This window comes from Vanellus vanellus (genome assembly GCF_965231255.1).
Source record: "Vanellus vanellus genome assembly, chromosome: 3".
Classification (NCBI taxonomy): Eukaryota; Metazoa; Chordata; class Aves; order Charadriiformes; family Charadriidae; genus Vanellus; species Vanellus vanellus.
In genome coordinates, this window is record NC_138907.1 from 96,253,308 (window position 1) to 96,268,505 (window position 15,198).

At 36.6% G+C, this 15,198-nt stretch overlaps 1 protein-coding gene across 1 annotated transcript in view; it reads left to right on the plus strand.

The window, feature by feature from the left end:
• Window positions 1-15,198, plus strand: part of COL9A1 (collagen type IX alpha 1 chain) — a gene marked incomplete at both ends in the record, with an annotated part of 75,128 nt that overhangs the window by 27,749 nt on the left and 32,181 nt on the right. Inside the window, 15 exons of the mRNA XM_082480633.1 lie at window positions 1,450-1,473; window positions 1,735-1,788; window positions 3,446-3,499; window positions 5,216-5,248; window positions 5,342-5,398; window positions 6,110-6,163; window positions 7,433-7,486; window positions 9,902-9,955; window positions 11,379-11,432; window positions 12,131-12,184; window positions 12,369-12,422; window positions 12,546-12,599; window positions 12,825-12,878; window positions 14,220-14,264; window positions 15,058-15,111. Coding sequence (XP_082336759.1) covers window positions 1,450-1,473; window positions 1,735-1,788; window positions 3,446-3,499; window positions 5,216-5,248; window positions 5,342-5,398; window positions 6,110-6,163; window positions 7,433-7,486; window positions 9,902-9,955; window positions 11,379-11,432; window positions 12,131-12,184; window positions 12,369-12,422; window positions 12,546-12,599; window positions 12,825-12,878; window positions 14,220-14,264; window positions 15,058-15,111 — 753 coding nt within the window. The remainder of the gene's footprint in view (window positions 1-1,449; window positions 1,474-1,734; window positions 1,789-3,445; window positions 3,500-5,215; window positions 5,249-5,341; window positions 5,399-6,109; window positions 6,164-7,432; window positions 7,487-9,901; window positions 9,956-11,378; window positions 11,433-12,130; window positions 12,185-12,368; window positions 12,423-12,545; window positions 12,600-12,824; window positions 12,879-14,219; window positions 14,265-15,057; window positions 15,112-15,198) is intronic.

The window sequence follows — 15,198 nt, forward strand, 5'->3', positions numbered from 1 at the left end:
ATAAGCACCTCCAACGTGGGCAGCAGGTATCTGGGGATGTAAGGCTGCAGTCCCAGGCTGCGTGGAGAGGCAAAAACAGGAACATGGGCAGCTGTTTGGGATCATTAGCTGCTCTATATAGGTCCATACTGGCTGATTGCCCTAGAGCTCTCAGCTCTGCAACTTGGTCTGTTTGCAGGAGTTCATGGCCGGACGGATGGAGTAGTGGGCAAGGGGGAGGCATGGATTGCTGGGGCACAGCCCCTGCTTCTGGGAGTCCTAGTTAGGAGTGTGAGGAGACGCAGTGGAAGGGGCAAAGTAGGGGACTGGCTTCTCCTAGGCTTGTTTGTGGACTAGACACAGTAGCTGCAGCTGCTTCTTTTGGTATCATATCACTGACTTTCACTGCCACTGTTAGGGGCAGATTAGGAAGGGGATACTCCAATGCAATCCTGCAAGTTTCCTTCTTTCAGAGGCAGATGATATTATAATGTCAGGTATGTGATGCAGTGAAAGTTTGATTTGAATAGTCAAATGTAGACATGTATAATATAATGAATTGCAGCAAGGGAGCATTAAATAATAACAAAGGAGTTATGTAGGTTATGCAAGATGAAAAAGTTTGCTTTTTGCTGTGTATTAAATGGTTATAATTGAATGACTGATAAATGCTTGAATTTTTCCCTGTGTTATACCAAGTTTTCTAAAGACAACCTTGCAGATACAATCCTGGTATGATATTCTGTGACTTTTAAACTCCACTCAGCCCAGATGCTTTATGACATTAAATCTGAAGATTTAAGTATGTTTGTGATTCAGTATGCCAGTGTTTCATACACATCATTGACACTGTTCTCCACAAAATTATCCATTTGCTTTAGTAATGCAAACTGAGGGATCTGTTTTCTTAGAGGGAGTGTATTGCCAAATAGGCAGAAATACATTTGTACGTTGGACACTTCTCATTAAAATGATTCAGAGCAATACTGATGGAAAATGTAAACAGGAGCAGTTTGGTGTTCTTTCTGATTACCAAAAAGTGCTAGTTTAATCGATTTAGATCTTGGGGAAGAAAAAAAAAAAAACCCAAACTCTTTTATTATAATTTTGAATGCACTGTTAGAAGGAGGTGATTATAGCATAGATGTGTTTGTCATGGTGCTTGATAACTAACTAACCCCAAAGGCTTTAAGGTCTTAATTCCTTTGTTGAGGTATATGTGTTTGTAAACGTATAAATAAATGCTACTGCAAGGCAACTTAATCAATAATTTAGTTTTTCACCTGATATTGATTACATAATAATAAAATTGATATTTAACATTAGTTAAACAAGTTTTCCAAATGATTTTGCAGAATCAAATGTCAGGGGGTTTTGTACCTTTTTATCCTAAACACTCTGTTCTTGGTGAACAGCTTGACTAAGTGTGGAACCCTCACCACATGTCTGACCTTTTTTCATATTTCACAGGGCAAGGGGCTTCTTGGACCACCTGTAAGTATAATTTTTAATAGTCATAAATATACTGTTTGATGAATCTGGTTAAATATTCAATAAAACTGTTACTTTGTAATAAAAATTAATTCAGTGAAAAAAGAGACTGTTTTAATCCTGATGTTCTGTGTCTCTAATGTATGATTTCTTCAGCTACTACATAGTCTGTTTGAGACAACTACATTATCTCGCTCCTTGAATGGTTGTTATGGAGAGAGGTTTTGTATGGTCTAAAAATACTCTTTAACTTGGTTGTTACAGGGTCCAGCAGGTGCAGCAGGACTTCCTGGGGAAGTAGGCCGTGCTGGTCCACCTGTAAGTACTACCATGTTTGCTAAAAATGTAGATTTATTCAATTGCTAGAAAGTACTTATAGAAAAAAATGAATGATTACTGTGCCGTCTAAACACTATTTGGGTTCTAACAGCACTTGAAAGTATATTTTTTTTCCTCTGCAGTGATCACTGGTAGAAGAAAGTCTGTGTTTGAAGCTCATCAGAAATAAGGAACAATTAATATCGCAAAGTCAGGGCCACCCCTTAGATTAGAATTAAATGTTTCGTACAGTCTCCCATACTCTACTTCTCTTACTTGAGCAAGCTAAAATCAAAAAGGAAACCTGCCAGAAATACAGGAAATGTAAAGTTTAACATTTAATTTTAGCTTTACTCCTGTCTTCTCACATATGTGTTATGGTACATGTCCACGTAGTATTTCTGTTTGCCCGTTGCATATCAACGAACATGGGAATTCAGTATTCTTCTTAGTCTCATTTTAAGTGTGACTCCATCTACTGACCTTACTGCTAAACTGTGCACTCAGTTTCAGCACACTGTCATATTTTGAGGCCACGCTTTACCAGTGACATGCAAATTGAAACCAATTGTTAATTTTTTATTTGAAATCTGAAATAGCATTAAAATTTTGTTTAATGAAGCCTACTTTTTAATGCATACCTCTCCCTGTGTGTTGCACTCAGTCATATACATGAATATAAAACAGAATATTAAATTCGTTTCAGATGGTCTGTCTTGCTCGCTGCCTTGTCTGTAGCAAGGGCAATAACGGATACCTTGGAAGTGTACAGGCTATTTGTAAAGTGACATTTTTCTGTCATACTGTCCCACATTCTGGCAGTTGGCAGTTCAGAGACTGCTTGAATCAGAAATTGCATCTGTGCTGCCTTTTTCAAAAGCTATATATGAGCCTATCCTCCGCTAATGTAGTCAGTCCCTTCTTGAATACATTTGTAACATGGGCCTCTACAACACATTGTGGTAATGAGACCCAAAATGTAATTATACATTGTGTGGAAAAGAAATACACCTTTTTAGTGTTTTTAAACCTATGGCTCTATAGCTCATGCATTGTGAGAATTAGTGAATAATTTTTCTATATTCATCTTGTTAATTTCATTTTTGATTTAATAATATATCAAGCATAATACTGAAATGGCAGAATTAAGTTAAAAGGTGGTGGCTGTCAGAATATTAAAATTATTTTAGTTAAAAGCATTCGGGGGAAAAAATAATTTGCAGAGGTTCTGTGTTGTCCTTACTTCTGAAAGCACTGGACATCAAAACTGCACAAACAGAAGATTCTAACTTGGTAAATTAATCTTGGGCTCTGAAAAAAGGGATTTTTTTCCTCTCTGGGCTTTGAGCATTTTTGCCAGTTACTAGAATTCTATTAATTCAGAACTTAATTTGCAGTTACAAGGTAGAGGAGTGCATAGACGATCCTGTGGTTGGATGTTTCGGCTTTCTAAAGCAGCTGAAAATTATTTACCATTTGTGACTAGTATTCCACAACATGGCTCCCATTCTACTAAAAAATCAGTTTTCCCGTTCTACTATGGTTGCCATGTTGTGCGCTTAGGCTCTGTAGCTACTTCATTTCTTCCTGTTGTGTAGTATGAATATGTAACAGCTCGTTTTCATTATTACTGAATCAACAAAATTACCCTTTTTAGGGAGATCCAGGAAGAAGAGGGCCACCGGGACCACCAGGGCCACCAGGTCCTCGGGTAAGAGATTGCCTTTAATATGTGCTAATGCCCGAGTTACATATTTTTGCTGCTTGAACAAACTACTCAAGTCGTACAGCTGAGTACTACAGCTGAATATCTACTTAAGGATTTCAACAGGATGTATTGATTCATAGTATCTAAAGGCTTGTGTTCAAAGCCTGAGATACAACTCATTTAATCCTATCAACATTTTATCTTTCATTTAGAAAGCAAGTTTCTAGTCTTTATAGTTATAAAAGTTAGTTTGAAATGCAAACTGTTTAACTTCTGTCATGACATCTTCCCCGTTCTGCAAATGGTCTTAAACAGTAACTTTTACAGGTTTTAAACTTCCCTGTGCATTCTAGCATTACTGTAAATATAACCTTTGTTGGGCGTCACTGGTGGAACTCAGCAGAGGTAGACTTTTCACTGTTAGGAGGAGAAAAATTTAATATTTGGCTCATGAGTCAGAAATATATGCTCCCAGGTGGGTTAAGCTCTAGTGCCTTTCTTGCAACCAGGCTTGCTACTTTTAAGGGATAGAAGAATGTTTTACACCAGTGCTTTGCCTCTCTGGGGGAATGGTTATCTTCTTTGAGCCTCTTGGGAGGAGGGATGTGTGTTATACCTTCGTCTTGTGGCTCTTTACCTGCCCAGAGAGATAAAATGGAGTGTTTTGTAGACGCGTCAGAGGCTAGGTGCTGTGAAATGCAAACCACTGGGGAGCATGTGTCATACTAATGTCTTTTAAAAAGCTGTACTGTTCCTCTGTTGGACAGACCCTAAATCCATATGCTTTATTTATGCCATGGTTCTTGTTTACGTGAAAGTTGCCAGAGAATTGGCAGAGGCATTGTAAAAAATGTGAATGGCAAAGTGGAGAAGAGTCTTTAGGAAACAAGTAAAAATGAATTCTCAATGTTATCATATGCTGCTTCTATCCATTGACAGTTTTGTCCTTTTTAGATTTCTGAAGTACCACAATCCCACTCCAGTTGTTGACATTATGGACCTAAACATATTATTTTAAATCCTCCTGTATAAAAGGAGAGCAGCTCATTCCTTAAACTCCCCTGTGCTTCTCTCTGAAACAGTGTGTTCCCTCCCACTGGGCTTTAAAGAATCCAGCTGCTGCTGTGAAATCATATTTTTCCCTGTTGTGCCTCATAAGCCTCCCGTTAACTTCCATCAAGTATTTGATTTAGTATGAGGAATGGCATTCCCCCCACTGAGTTCTTGTTATACACTGATCTCTAGTTTCTTGCAATTCCGTTAAGTGCCAGACATCTCACTCATCTACCAAGACTTGTGTTGTGGGAAGATTATTTTCCCTGTAAAGTTCTAAACCTTTTGCTGAATGGTAGTAAGTTGGAAAAGTAAAAGTTATCCTCATTACAGAAATCATCTTAGATTTTGTTGGAAATTCATGGGGTTTGGATATATTTGCTCTATATTTAATAGAAAATACAATTTAGGTAGCTTAAAAAATGAAATACTTTGTTTTTCAGAAAAGTTAATCTAAGTTAGAGGACAGGATTTTACAGGTACCTGCAATCCTACAATAAAATCTTACAGTTTAGGTGCTTTTCATGTTGGAGATCCTTTGGTTGATTGTACTTCTGATTCCTGCTTTAGATAGTATTTTCTGTTTTGTCTAGTGACTGTATTGTCTAATAAGTCAGGTCTGGTTATTTCTCTTGTACTGACTTTGATTAATTTTATTTAATTTAGGGAACAATTGGCCTGCAAGATGGTGACCCCCTGGTAAGATAGTTGTCCATGTTTTTTTTTTTTTTAAATAATCTCAGAAAACCTTATTCAACCTATGTGGTACTAATTATGTGCATGCTTCTCCAGTGTCCCAATGCTTGTCCACCTGGCCGCCCAGGACATGCTGGCTTAATGGGAATGAAGGTAAGAAAATCTGTTTGTTTAAGCATTCCTTACAGAGATACTGTCTCAAAGCACTAGGGAGGGTAATTGGTGGCTTGACTGTAGGGCAGTTCACTGTTAATTTCAAAAAACATTGCATCAGTGTGGATGCTTAGGGTTACTTCAACTCTTGACTGCCAAAATAACCTCTGGTTGTTGAAATCTTTTACTGCTGCTGTAATCTTCAGGGTAAAATTTATGCGTGGTCCTGAAAGGATTAGTTTGTGAAGGATTGCTTCATTCGCTTTCTGGACCATTTGTAGTCTGATGCCAGAAACTCTAAATGTTCTTCCAAATCCTTAGTCTTTTTTCTTCTTTCTCTCTTCCTGGGGGACTGTAACATACTAAATTGAAATGAACACTTTTGGAGTCTCATTTTATCTAAGTTTTTTTTAATGTATTCTTTGCTGGTTTCTATGAATACTGTTGGCCTGATGAAATGGTTATGGGGTACTGTAAGAAGAAATATTAACCTGCCTTGAAAGACAGCCTTGTTAGATCCAGGAGCAGGTCTTTTTGAACATGGTACTTAATGCATGGTGTTAACTAGGTAGGTGAGAAAGCAGTGGTGAATGCAGATTGCAGAGTGAACAGCAAGATAGTTCTGAGGAGTGTGTCAGTTTCGCAAAACTCAATATTTTAATTTGGAATAATCTCTAATTTTTTTTTATTTTGTTTTTACATTTATTTTAGGGACAGAAAGGTTCAAAAGGAGAGTCTGGTGAACCAGGAAAACAAGGTTATAAGGTAAAAAGAAAAATTAAGAGGAAAACTGCTGTTGTTTTTAGCAAGCTAATAGTAGTTTAGCCTCTTCAAAAACAGTGTTATATTTTGTTAGAACTATTAATTGTTTTACCAGAATGCATGACTACATATCATAATGCTCCAGAGTAACCAAAGGCATAACTCTCTTCTTCAGTCACCTGTACTCTGTATATATTATGATGCAGTGATCATTCAATTTAATTAATATGGAGCTCATGACAAAAATTGAAGTAAAATTTATTAATTGGAAAACTTTCAAACATTTAAATGCAGAAGAATTCTGTGGTTTTACCAAGTAAATTGTTCTGTGGCACAGATAAGTAAGTAACAGGAAGAATGAGAGAGGAAAAATGTATTTGAGAGGGAAAGGACACAGTATAAGTTCATAAGTAAAGAAAGATTATAACTATAGTAAAGAGACCGATAATAATTCAGCTTGAAGACTGAAGTGTGAACTCTTTTAAGGTGTTTCATTTGAATTAACCTTGTTTGGTATTGAAATATTTATAAGAAAAGTTGAGAAGATTTGCACTGCCTTGATCCATGCTTCAATGCTGGAGGAAAAAAAATCAGACAAAAGTTGTTTTGTTTTTTTTTTTTTTTTAAAAAAACCCTGCTCTCTATTCCTAAGCATATTGAAAAGAATATTAATTTATTAGAGACAGCTCACCTATTTTTTTTCCTGGATGTTGAACTGTTGTATTATGCTCCAAAATCCCTTTTTTGCAAATTAAACCGGCAGTAAGTACTGTCGTTCCATTAGTGTACGCTATCATTGTATGAGAGAGGTTGTCTTCTAATAAAATAGGGGCTTGACCAGATAAGGCATTTTACCATTTTAATTTTCAAAAAATTCTCAAGTGCAATGAGATATTGTGATGCAGAGCTACTACTATATCCAGTCCATTCACATAAATGAGTATACATTCATTACCCTTTTAGTCTAAAAGCACAAGAAAACCAAAAGAGGTAAATGTCAAGAAAAAAAGGAATGACAGATTAAGAGTAAAATATCATTATTCTTCTTTATACTGGGGTTGCTTTGAAATTACCCTTTTGACTAACAGTTGAATGGGATGAACCTAAATGAGTATCTGTCTATGTTCTGAGGAAGTAGTCTGACGTCATTTGGATTTCCTTCAAGCAGGACATGGTGACAGAAAACAGCAAGCAGTTAATGTACCTCCTATGATGAGAGAGCAATATGCATGATATTGATTAGCTACAGATGTATTCTTTTTGCTTTCCCAGGGTGAAGAAGGGGACCAAGGACCCAGTGGTGAAGTGGGAGCTCAAGGCCCTCCAGTAAAGTATTTCGTCTTAAATAGTGTTACCTGTTTGCTTTATTATGCCATATCTTTTTTCTTCTTATTGTAAGAAAAAAGCTATTATAAAATCTCCACACACCTTTTTCTTTATTCTGCCATATTGTCCATGAGTGAAAGTAGAATTATTTAAGTCCCTCTAAAAAGCTAAATTATTGCTTGGCACAAAAAAAATAGTTCAGTGGAAAGATTTATTTTTAAAAGTATTTCATGTCCTAAATTTTGCGTTGTGAGTATATTGTGTAAATAGTTGTGGTTTTTTGCTTGTTTAGTTGGTTTTGTTTTGTTTTTTTAATTGGCCTTCCTTTCCATAATTTTGATGACTCTGACTTCATCCTTGCAAAGCTAGTGTTTGTTTAAAACATGGTTAACTGTGAAATTCAGGCTTAGCTAAGACTTGAGGATGAAGTAGCAGCCACTGAAGAACAGATATATTTTTTTTAATTTATTTTTTTTCTTGAGGATTTTGCCTTTTTGCGTGCCAAAGAAGCATCCTTCCATGACACCTATGATTTTTGGAATTATTTTCTTGTCCTGCTTCTCTTGACTTCTTTGTTCTGGCTCATACCTCCTGACCATGTTTCTTAGTGAGGAGCTCTTCTTATGATTACCACAGCTCAACAGACAATAGGGAACAGAATAAAGCAGTCATTCAAAGTAAGAGAAATAGGCATAGATGTACCACATTTAATTTCTGTAGTTTATTTTCTGATGTGGTCTTATGCATTTTTCCTAGGTGTGAAACTATTTCTTTGATGCATTGGTGTCCAGATATGATATTATACAGGAGCTTACCTTGATGCACATGACATCCAAATCCTAAAATACAGAATTCTCTGTGAATATAAGACAATATAAACCTCCGGATTAGGACTAGAGAAAGATAAAGAAAGAACAGAGACTAAGTAAAGGAAAGGGTGTAATCCTTATGTTTGATGCTGAAAAAAGTGTCCCTGGTGCAGAGAAAGTCTTTGTGTAAAATGCAGCTTCTGCTGTCTGAAGGGCCTGTGGGGACCAATTAGTTTAACGTAGTTTGGTAAAGTTCTTCAGTCACTGTGAAATAACACAGTAGAATTAAAAACCAATTAGAGATTGACTTTCCCTTTTTTTAAAATGCATTTTACTTCACTGTTTCACTAGTTGATGACCTTACAAACAATTTTTAAAATAATTGTTTCTTATTAAAATGTAGGATTAATTATATGCAGAAAGTGATGTCAGATAGACAACCTGTGGAAAAGAGGATAGACAAGACTTTAGAGCACAGATAAAGAGAGTCTGTAGACTCTTGTGTTTTCTTTTATGTTTCTTACATAAACCAATGTAAGGCTCAGATCCATAGAAGGGATTAGGAATTCGGTCTCCACAGCAGCACCTGCAATCCAACACTTTTATGTAAAGCATTGACAAGACTTGCATAAGATAGCCACCTCTGGGAGAGGTGTTGCTTTTGTTAGAAAGTAGAGGGTACCACAGTGTGCCTACTTCAATCTCTGATCTTGGAACAAGGATTAGACTGTGGGTCTCTCCCATGTTGACCAATTGTGGTCACTGTTGCATTATGATTTTTCTCACGTTTTGGACTGACACAGCTTAAAACGTTCTGTGCAAGAGTCCATCTAACTTCATTAGGAGCAAGTAAAAGGGCTGGTCATCTAGAGTCTGGTCAAGAAGTAGGTTTGCCTATGCTGCCTTGAAGTGCCTGTGGCTGTTTCATTAACACAGTTGTAGTGCATTCTTGTTGCAGGACAAACACCTTATGGCTGAGGGTTTGGTCTCTCTGCAGAGAGGAGACATGTCGTGTAGTTTCAGTCTCACAGGAAGGGAAAAATATTGAAGCCAAATTTCCCATGAGACTGTATTTTGAAGGGAAGTGATGATAATTATGATACATTCTGCTGCACTTGGATATCTACTCAGTCCTTATATTCTCAAAAACCTTGCCCAATTTTGTCTACCTCTAGAGTTCTGTGAAGTCTGATAGCACCTTTCTCCTGCATCTGTCCTGTACCCCACTTAGGACAACTTAGCACTTTTGCAAATTTGGGCTTCATGTGTTCCTTTCACACAGGTTGCACAGGGAGAATGCTTCAACTCTGTGGTAATCAAGAAGAAAAATCAGTGATTGTTTTAGTCCTTAAGGCATATTTGTGGATGCAGCATTCAACTTGATAGTTTTGTTATTCTTTTAAAAAGTCTTAAATTAATAAAATATCAAATTACCATATAAATCAAGAATTCTAATACAGAAGCAGCTGGATTTCTCCTTTTATACTAAGAAAACAGTAAAATTAGCATAAAGAAAGCATGTAGAACTCTGAGTCTTCTGTCTGAAAACTAGGACAGTTCTGATGAAAAGATTTAAGCATAACTTGTATATACTTTTCATTTTCAGGGCATCGTAGGTATCAGAGGTATAACTGGTATAATGGGACCTAAAGGTACCAAAGTGAGTATTAACCTTTCTTTCTATAAAATGGCCTGGATAAAAAAAAATGTACACCTCTGAATGTTTTTAAAGCTTATTTAAATTTCATCTTCCCCCCCTCCTCCCCCCCCCCCCGCCATTTTCTCTCTCCTGCCAACTGTATTTCCATAGCTACTTGTTAGGAAGTAAGGTTTCTGGTTAGGAAGAAAGGCAGCTTGGTCCTTCTCATTAATGAAGTACACGTACTCTTCACACCTTTCTCTCTGATCCTTAGGTTTATAGTAGTTTGGCATGTGCGCAAGTATGTAGCTAGCAAGGTAGCAAGCTATAGCAGTTATAAACTATAGTATATTTTATTTAAAGCTAAAATTTATTAAGTAGTCCCTCCTGTGACTTGCATCTTCCTGAAGCCTTTTGCTTCTACTGTCCCAGTTTTTATCAGGATTTTGTATTAAGAGTTTGTTCTTTTCCCATTCTTTCTGTCTTTTGCATCTTTTGTGTCTTAAATTGCTTTATATGGGTTCTGACTTTGCTGGGTAATTTTCCTGCTGTTCGTCAACGTGTTTCTAACTGTTATTTCAAAACTTACTGCTACATTTCTATTCTTGTGATCTTGCTAAATTTATATGACACACATTTCTGGAAGGAATAAAATGTAGCAATCATGCCATTGTCTCCTTCTCCAGAAATGAAATAATGGAAATCTTATTCTGTGATCGTTTATGTTCAGAAACAACATAAAATTTGTCCTGATTATGGATCTTCTCATGAGTGATCCTTCCTAACCTCTCAGACACATTTCCTAAGCTATAACTGTCTGCTTTTCTGGCCTTCTTTGTATCTTCTAATTCTTCATAGTTATTTGCCTACATTTTTGTGCTGTTTCGTCCATTTGAAATATTTACTACATGTTTGACAATGGAGTTCCATATTCTCTGTAAATCTTTTTGAAAACATTTTTTTTTCTCTCCATTTAAAACTACTTACAGGGTAGCAATTGCATTGTTTCATTGAAACATATGTGATAAAAATAGCGGCACTGCACTTGATGATTTCTGTTCACGTTTTGATGATATTCTATTATGTGGTGAAGGATATAGTATTGTTAAGGAAGGTAATGACATTTTCTGAACTAGCATGAAAAGGTCTACCTCCTTGCTGTCTGATATGATTTTTATTTTTTTTTTTCAGAGAATGAACTGAATGTCATTTTGTGAATGACATTTTTCCATAGTTAAAAAATGACTTTCATAACTCCACAAAAAACCTAGATTAAAAAAATAAAGCTTGCCAAAATTCCTTCTTTTTTTTTTTTTAATTAGAGCTATAAAAAAACCCTCAGCCTCAGCCGTAGAGAATTTGCAGCTCCCAGCAAACCAGGGTGCAGCGTAAGTTGTTAGTGTTTCAGCACTTCATTTCAATGTCTTATCTGCTTGTTTTGTAGGGAGCTCGTGGTCTTGATGGAGAGCCTGGTCCACAAGGTCTTCCTGGTGCACCTGTAAGTAGAGCGTGTGTTAGCCAGACACTTCCCAGGGTCTACCTAGTTAGATACTAGATCCTGAAACTTTGTGGCTGTGAATCAGAAAAGCCCCTAATTAATCTAATTCCATTGATTCTCCATAGATGAATAAATGATATGACAGTGTTGTGAAGTCCAGAATGTCTTACTGTCCCCGAGGAATTATGGGGTAGATGAACACATTTTAGCCTCTAATTATGTTATTGTCGCATCTTCATTCTGAGTGCTACTGTACATTAGGGTGGCTTGGAATATTCAAGTTTTAAACTGGAAAATATTCTAATATTCATCAGAACAAAACCTGTACATGGAAATCTTTGCTTTTTTTTTTTTTTAATTTATTTTATTTAATTCTTCCCCACTCCCTGTCCCCCCAACTGGAATTTATGCTTGGAATAGCCAGTAACTGTATGAGTTGAAGAAGTGAGTGCAAGATCCTTTACTTAGTCACTCCTGGATTCCTAAGAGGATGGCTTGAGCTGTGTTTTGTAAAATGTAGCTGTCAGCTGCAGTTTTAAGAAACTGCATTTTAAAATATAATATGAGTTTAAGATGTCTGCTTTAACCAAGTGTGAATTGTGCTGTTGTTGATTTACTGGAGGTTTTAGCTAATAATACAAGTTTTTTTCTGATTATATTGCAAAAATAATCTTTTTTTTTTTTTTTTTTTCTTGTAGGGGGATCAAGGACAGAGAGGTCCACTGGGAGAGGCAGGTCCGAAGGGAGAAAGGGTAAGCCACAGACAAATTTCAACTCATGTTGACTTGCAAACATTGGTTACTTATAGCATATAAATGTACAGCGTAATTGGTACTCTCAAAGTAATGCATATCTGAATGAGCATGTGTTGACATTCTTTGCATCTGTCATTTCAATGTGTTTATTTTCATTTTTTAAAATTATTATTATTCTTAGGGCCCTCAAGGTACAAGAGGAATAAATGGTCTTCCTGGGCCTAAAGGAGAGCCTGTATGTATATTTCATTTCTTGATTAGCTTCATGTCATGCTAATTTTTATATCAGATTGATTTCTCTCCAGGGTGAAATCTCTCCAACAATACATTAATTTTTTTTTTCTTTTTTTCTTTCAAGGGCTTACCAGGAGTTGATGGCCGGGAAGGGATCCCTGGAATGCCTGGAGCAAAAGTAAGGCACAGTTAGCATATATCTGAGCTTTGGCAGTGCCCTAGATTTGTTCACTTATTTGTGGCTTTTTATGATGCTGCTGCCCAAGGCTTTATGCACATTAGTAAGGTAACTGAATGAACTTTCCCATCCTACAGACCCCAAAGTACTCCAGCCCTGTATTCCGGAAATAAACTTTTCCTTTTTGTTTGATTTGCATAAGTTACAACTTAAAATGTTTTTCAGGGTGAACCAGGAAAACCCGGAGCTCCAGGCGATGCAGGGCTTCAGGGACTGCCAGTAAGTATCTGGTATTTTACCTTTGAAAGTTAGCTCAGTTCAAACCACGGAAAGGCTGTATGTAGATTAGTTTGATGCTGATGATGGAGTAATTTAAGTGAAAACGTAAGCAAAAGGCTCGGGAAGATTAAACTGGAACAGATTGCCCAGGGAAGTTGTGGAGGCCCCATCCCTGGAAGTGTTCAAGGCCAGGCTGGATGGGGCTTTGAGCAACCTGGTCTAGTGGGAGGTGTCCCTCCCCATGGCAGGGGGTTGGAACTAGATGATCTTTAAGGTCCCTTCCAACCTAAACCATTCTATGATTCTATGTGTAATTCAAGAAAATTCTGCTATGCATATCCAAAACTTTTGCACAAAAGCCTAAATCTCCTCATGGTACGGTAGTGAGGAACTCAGTCTTACAAAACGTTTGTGGCCAGTACGCAATTCTTTTGGGGTTTCTTGTACCTGAGACCCTGTGGATATTATGGTGTGACCCCACAATTAGAGCTGATCTCATGGTATTGACCGATATACCATGGTAGTCATCAAACCGATTCCCAGGGTGAGCTGGAATTGCTGACCTGTTTGTCTAACATACCTTAGATGAACAATCCTCTCCTTTTGATATTCTGCTGGCTCAGAACATCTGGAATGTATCACGGTCATACTTCTTTCTATAGGGGGGCAAGTTTTGTAGTGTACCTCCTGTGGTGAAGTTATAGGGAATCAATAGCACTTTATGGAGTCGTTTAAAAGGTAATCCTTGCACATTAACTGAATAAGTTTGAAAACTGTGTTAGTTGTCAAAAGCTAAATAGAAACTTCTTTGAAACGCTATGCTATAGGAGTAATTGCTTTAAGGACAAAGTGAAGGAGCTATATTAAAACAGAACTGGAAGTAAATTTATCATACGAAGCGAGATCTTAAGCTTGGAAGAAAATTTGGTAAAAGCATACTTGCTATGAGCTGCTGCACAGAAGTGAGGAGGGGATGAAATGCATACAAAAAGTATCTATTGAACTCTCTACCTCCAGTCTCAGAAATAGATACTTGGTCCCAGTATTCTAGTCTAAGCCAGAAAAAGCCACAACTCCTCACTTTTCCATGCTCTTTTTTTCAAGTTATGAAGTAGGAATAATACTCCTTATCTGTTATGTTGTAAATAGAAAGAATTCAAGCTCGGTCTGTTATTGGATAAAAGCACTATTGGATTAAAAAAAAGCATTATTGGATAAAAGTTATTGGATATCAAGTAAAAGGACTAGAAATACTTTAACATGAGAAAGATATTTTTTTTTTTAACACCAATTCCAATCCCCTTAACAACAAATAAACACTGTAAATGTTATTTCTTTCAGGGTTTACCAGGTGCTCCAGGTGTGAAAGGCATTCCTGGCCCAAAGGTAAATAATCTTGAGTATTGACTTTCTTATAATACTGTATTTGTGCTTATCATGCTCTAAAGTATTCAGTCAAATTATATTAACTTTCTGTTGTGGTAAGAGACAAGCCTTTGGCTGAAAGAATTGAATATATTCTTTTATCAACTCTAGTCCTATGTTTTTGTATGATTCTTTTGCTGCATAATGTGGCTTTCATGATTCCAGGAGTTAAATAATACCTAAAAAAAGGCCATTTCCTTTTAAATTTGTGAAAGTCATTGCTAGAGGAGGCATGTGATGCAGGTAACTCATTACAGTTTGAAATGAGGGATCTCATAGTAAGAATAGTATTTATAGCTGCCCTGAGTTGATTGAATCGCAGAGATTGTCATCTCTGTTTATGTACCACCAAATCATCAGTTTAAAAAAGTATTGTGTAATTGAGACTATGAAATGTTTCAGACAATAATGTTGAAGTTTAGTTATAAGTAACTGAAAAAGAAAACTAGATTGAGATGTGAATTTCTTCTGAAATTACATGGAATGATATTATCCTTCAGTGATTTGAGAACAGCAATCAAGTCTATTTGGGATTTGTCAGTATGTAAACAACAGAAGAACTGAAATCTGACTTGTGAAAAATTAGATAGAAGGTGAAAGGTAATGTGAAAGTTAAATGAAAACCAAAATAAAGATGGAAGTTAAAAAATAAATACCCCCCCCCCCCGACCTTATTGATTTCCTTATTTTTTTGTTTTAAAGTGCAATAGTAAACCATTGGCTTGGCTAATATTTTTCATCTTTTGTCCAACAGGGTAATAGAGGTCCCCCTGGGGTGCCAGGTTTGATGGGAAATTCTGGTAAACCGGTAAGATCATTAATCTTATTCAAAAGATCTAGAAAAACAAAACGTTTGCATTGTGCAAAAAATCACTTTTCAAATTTGTTGCATTTT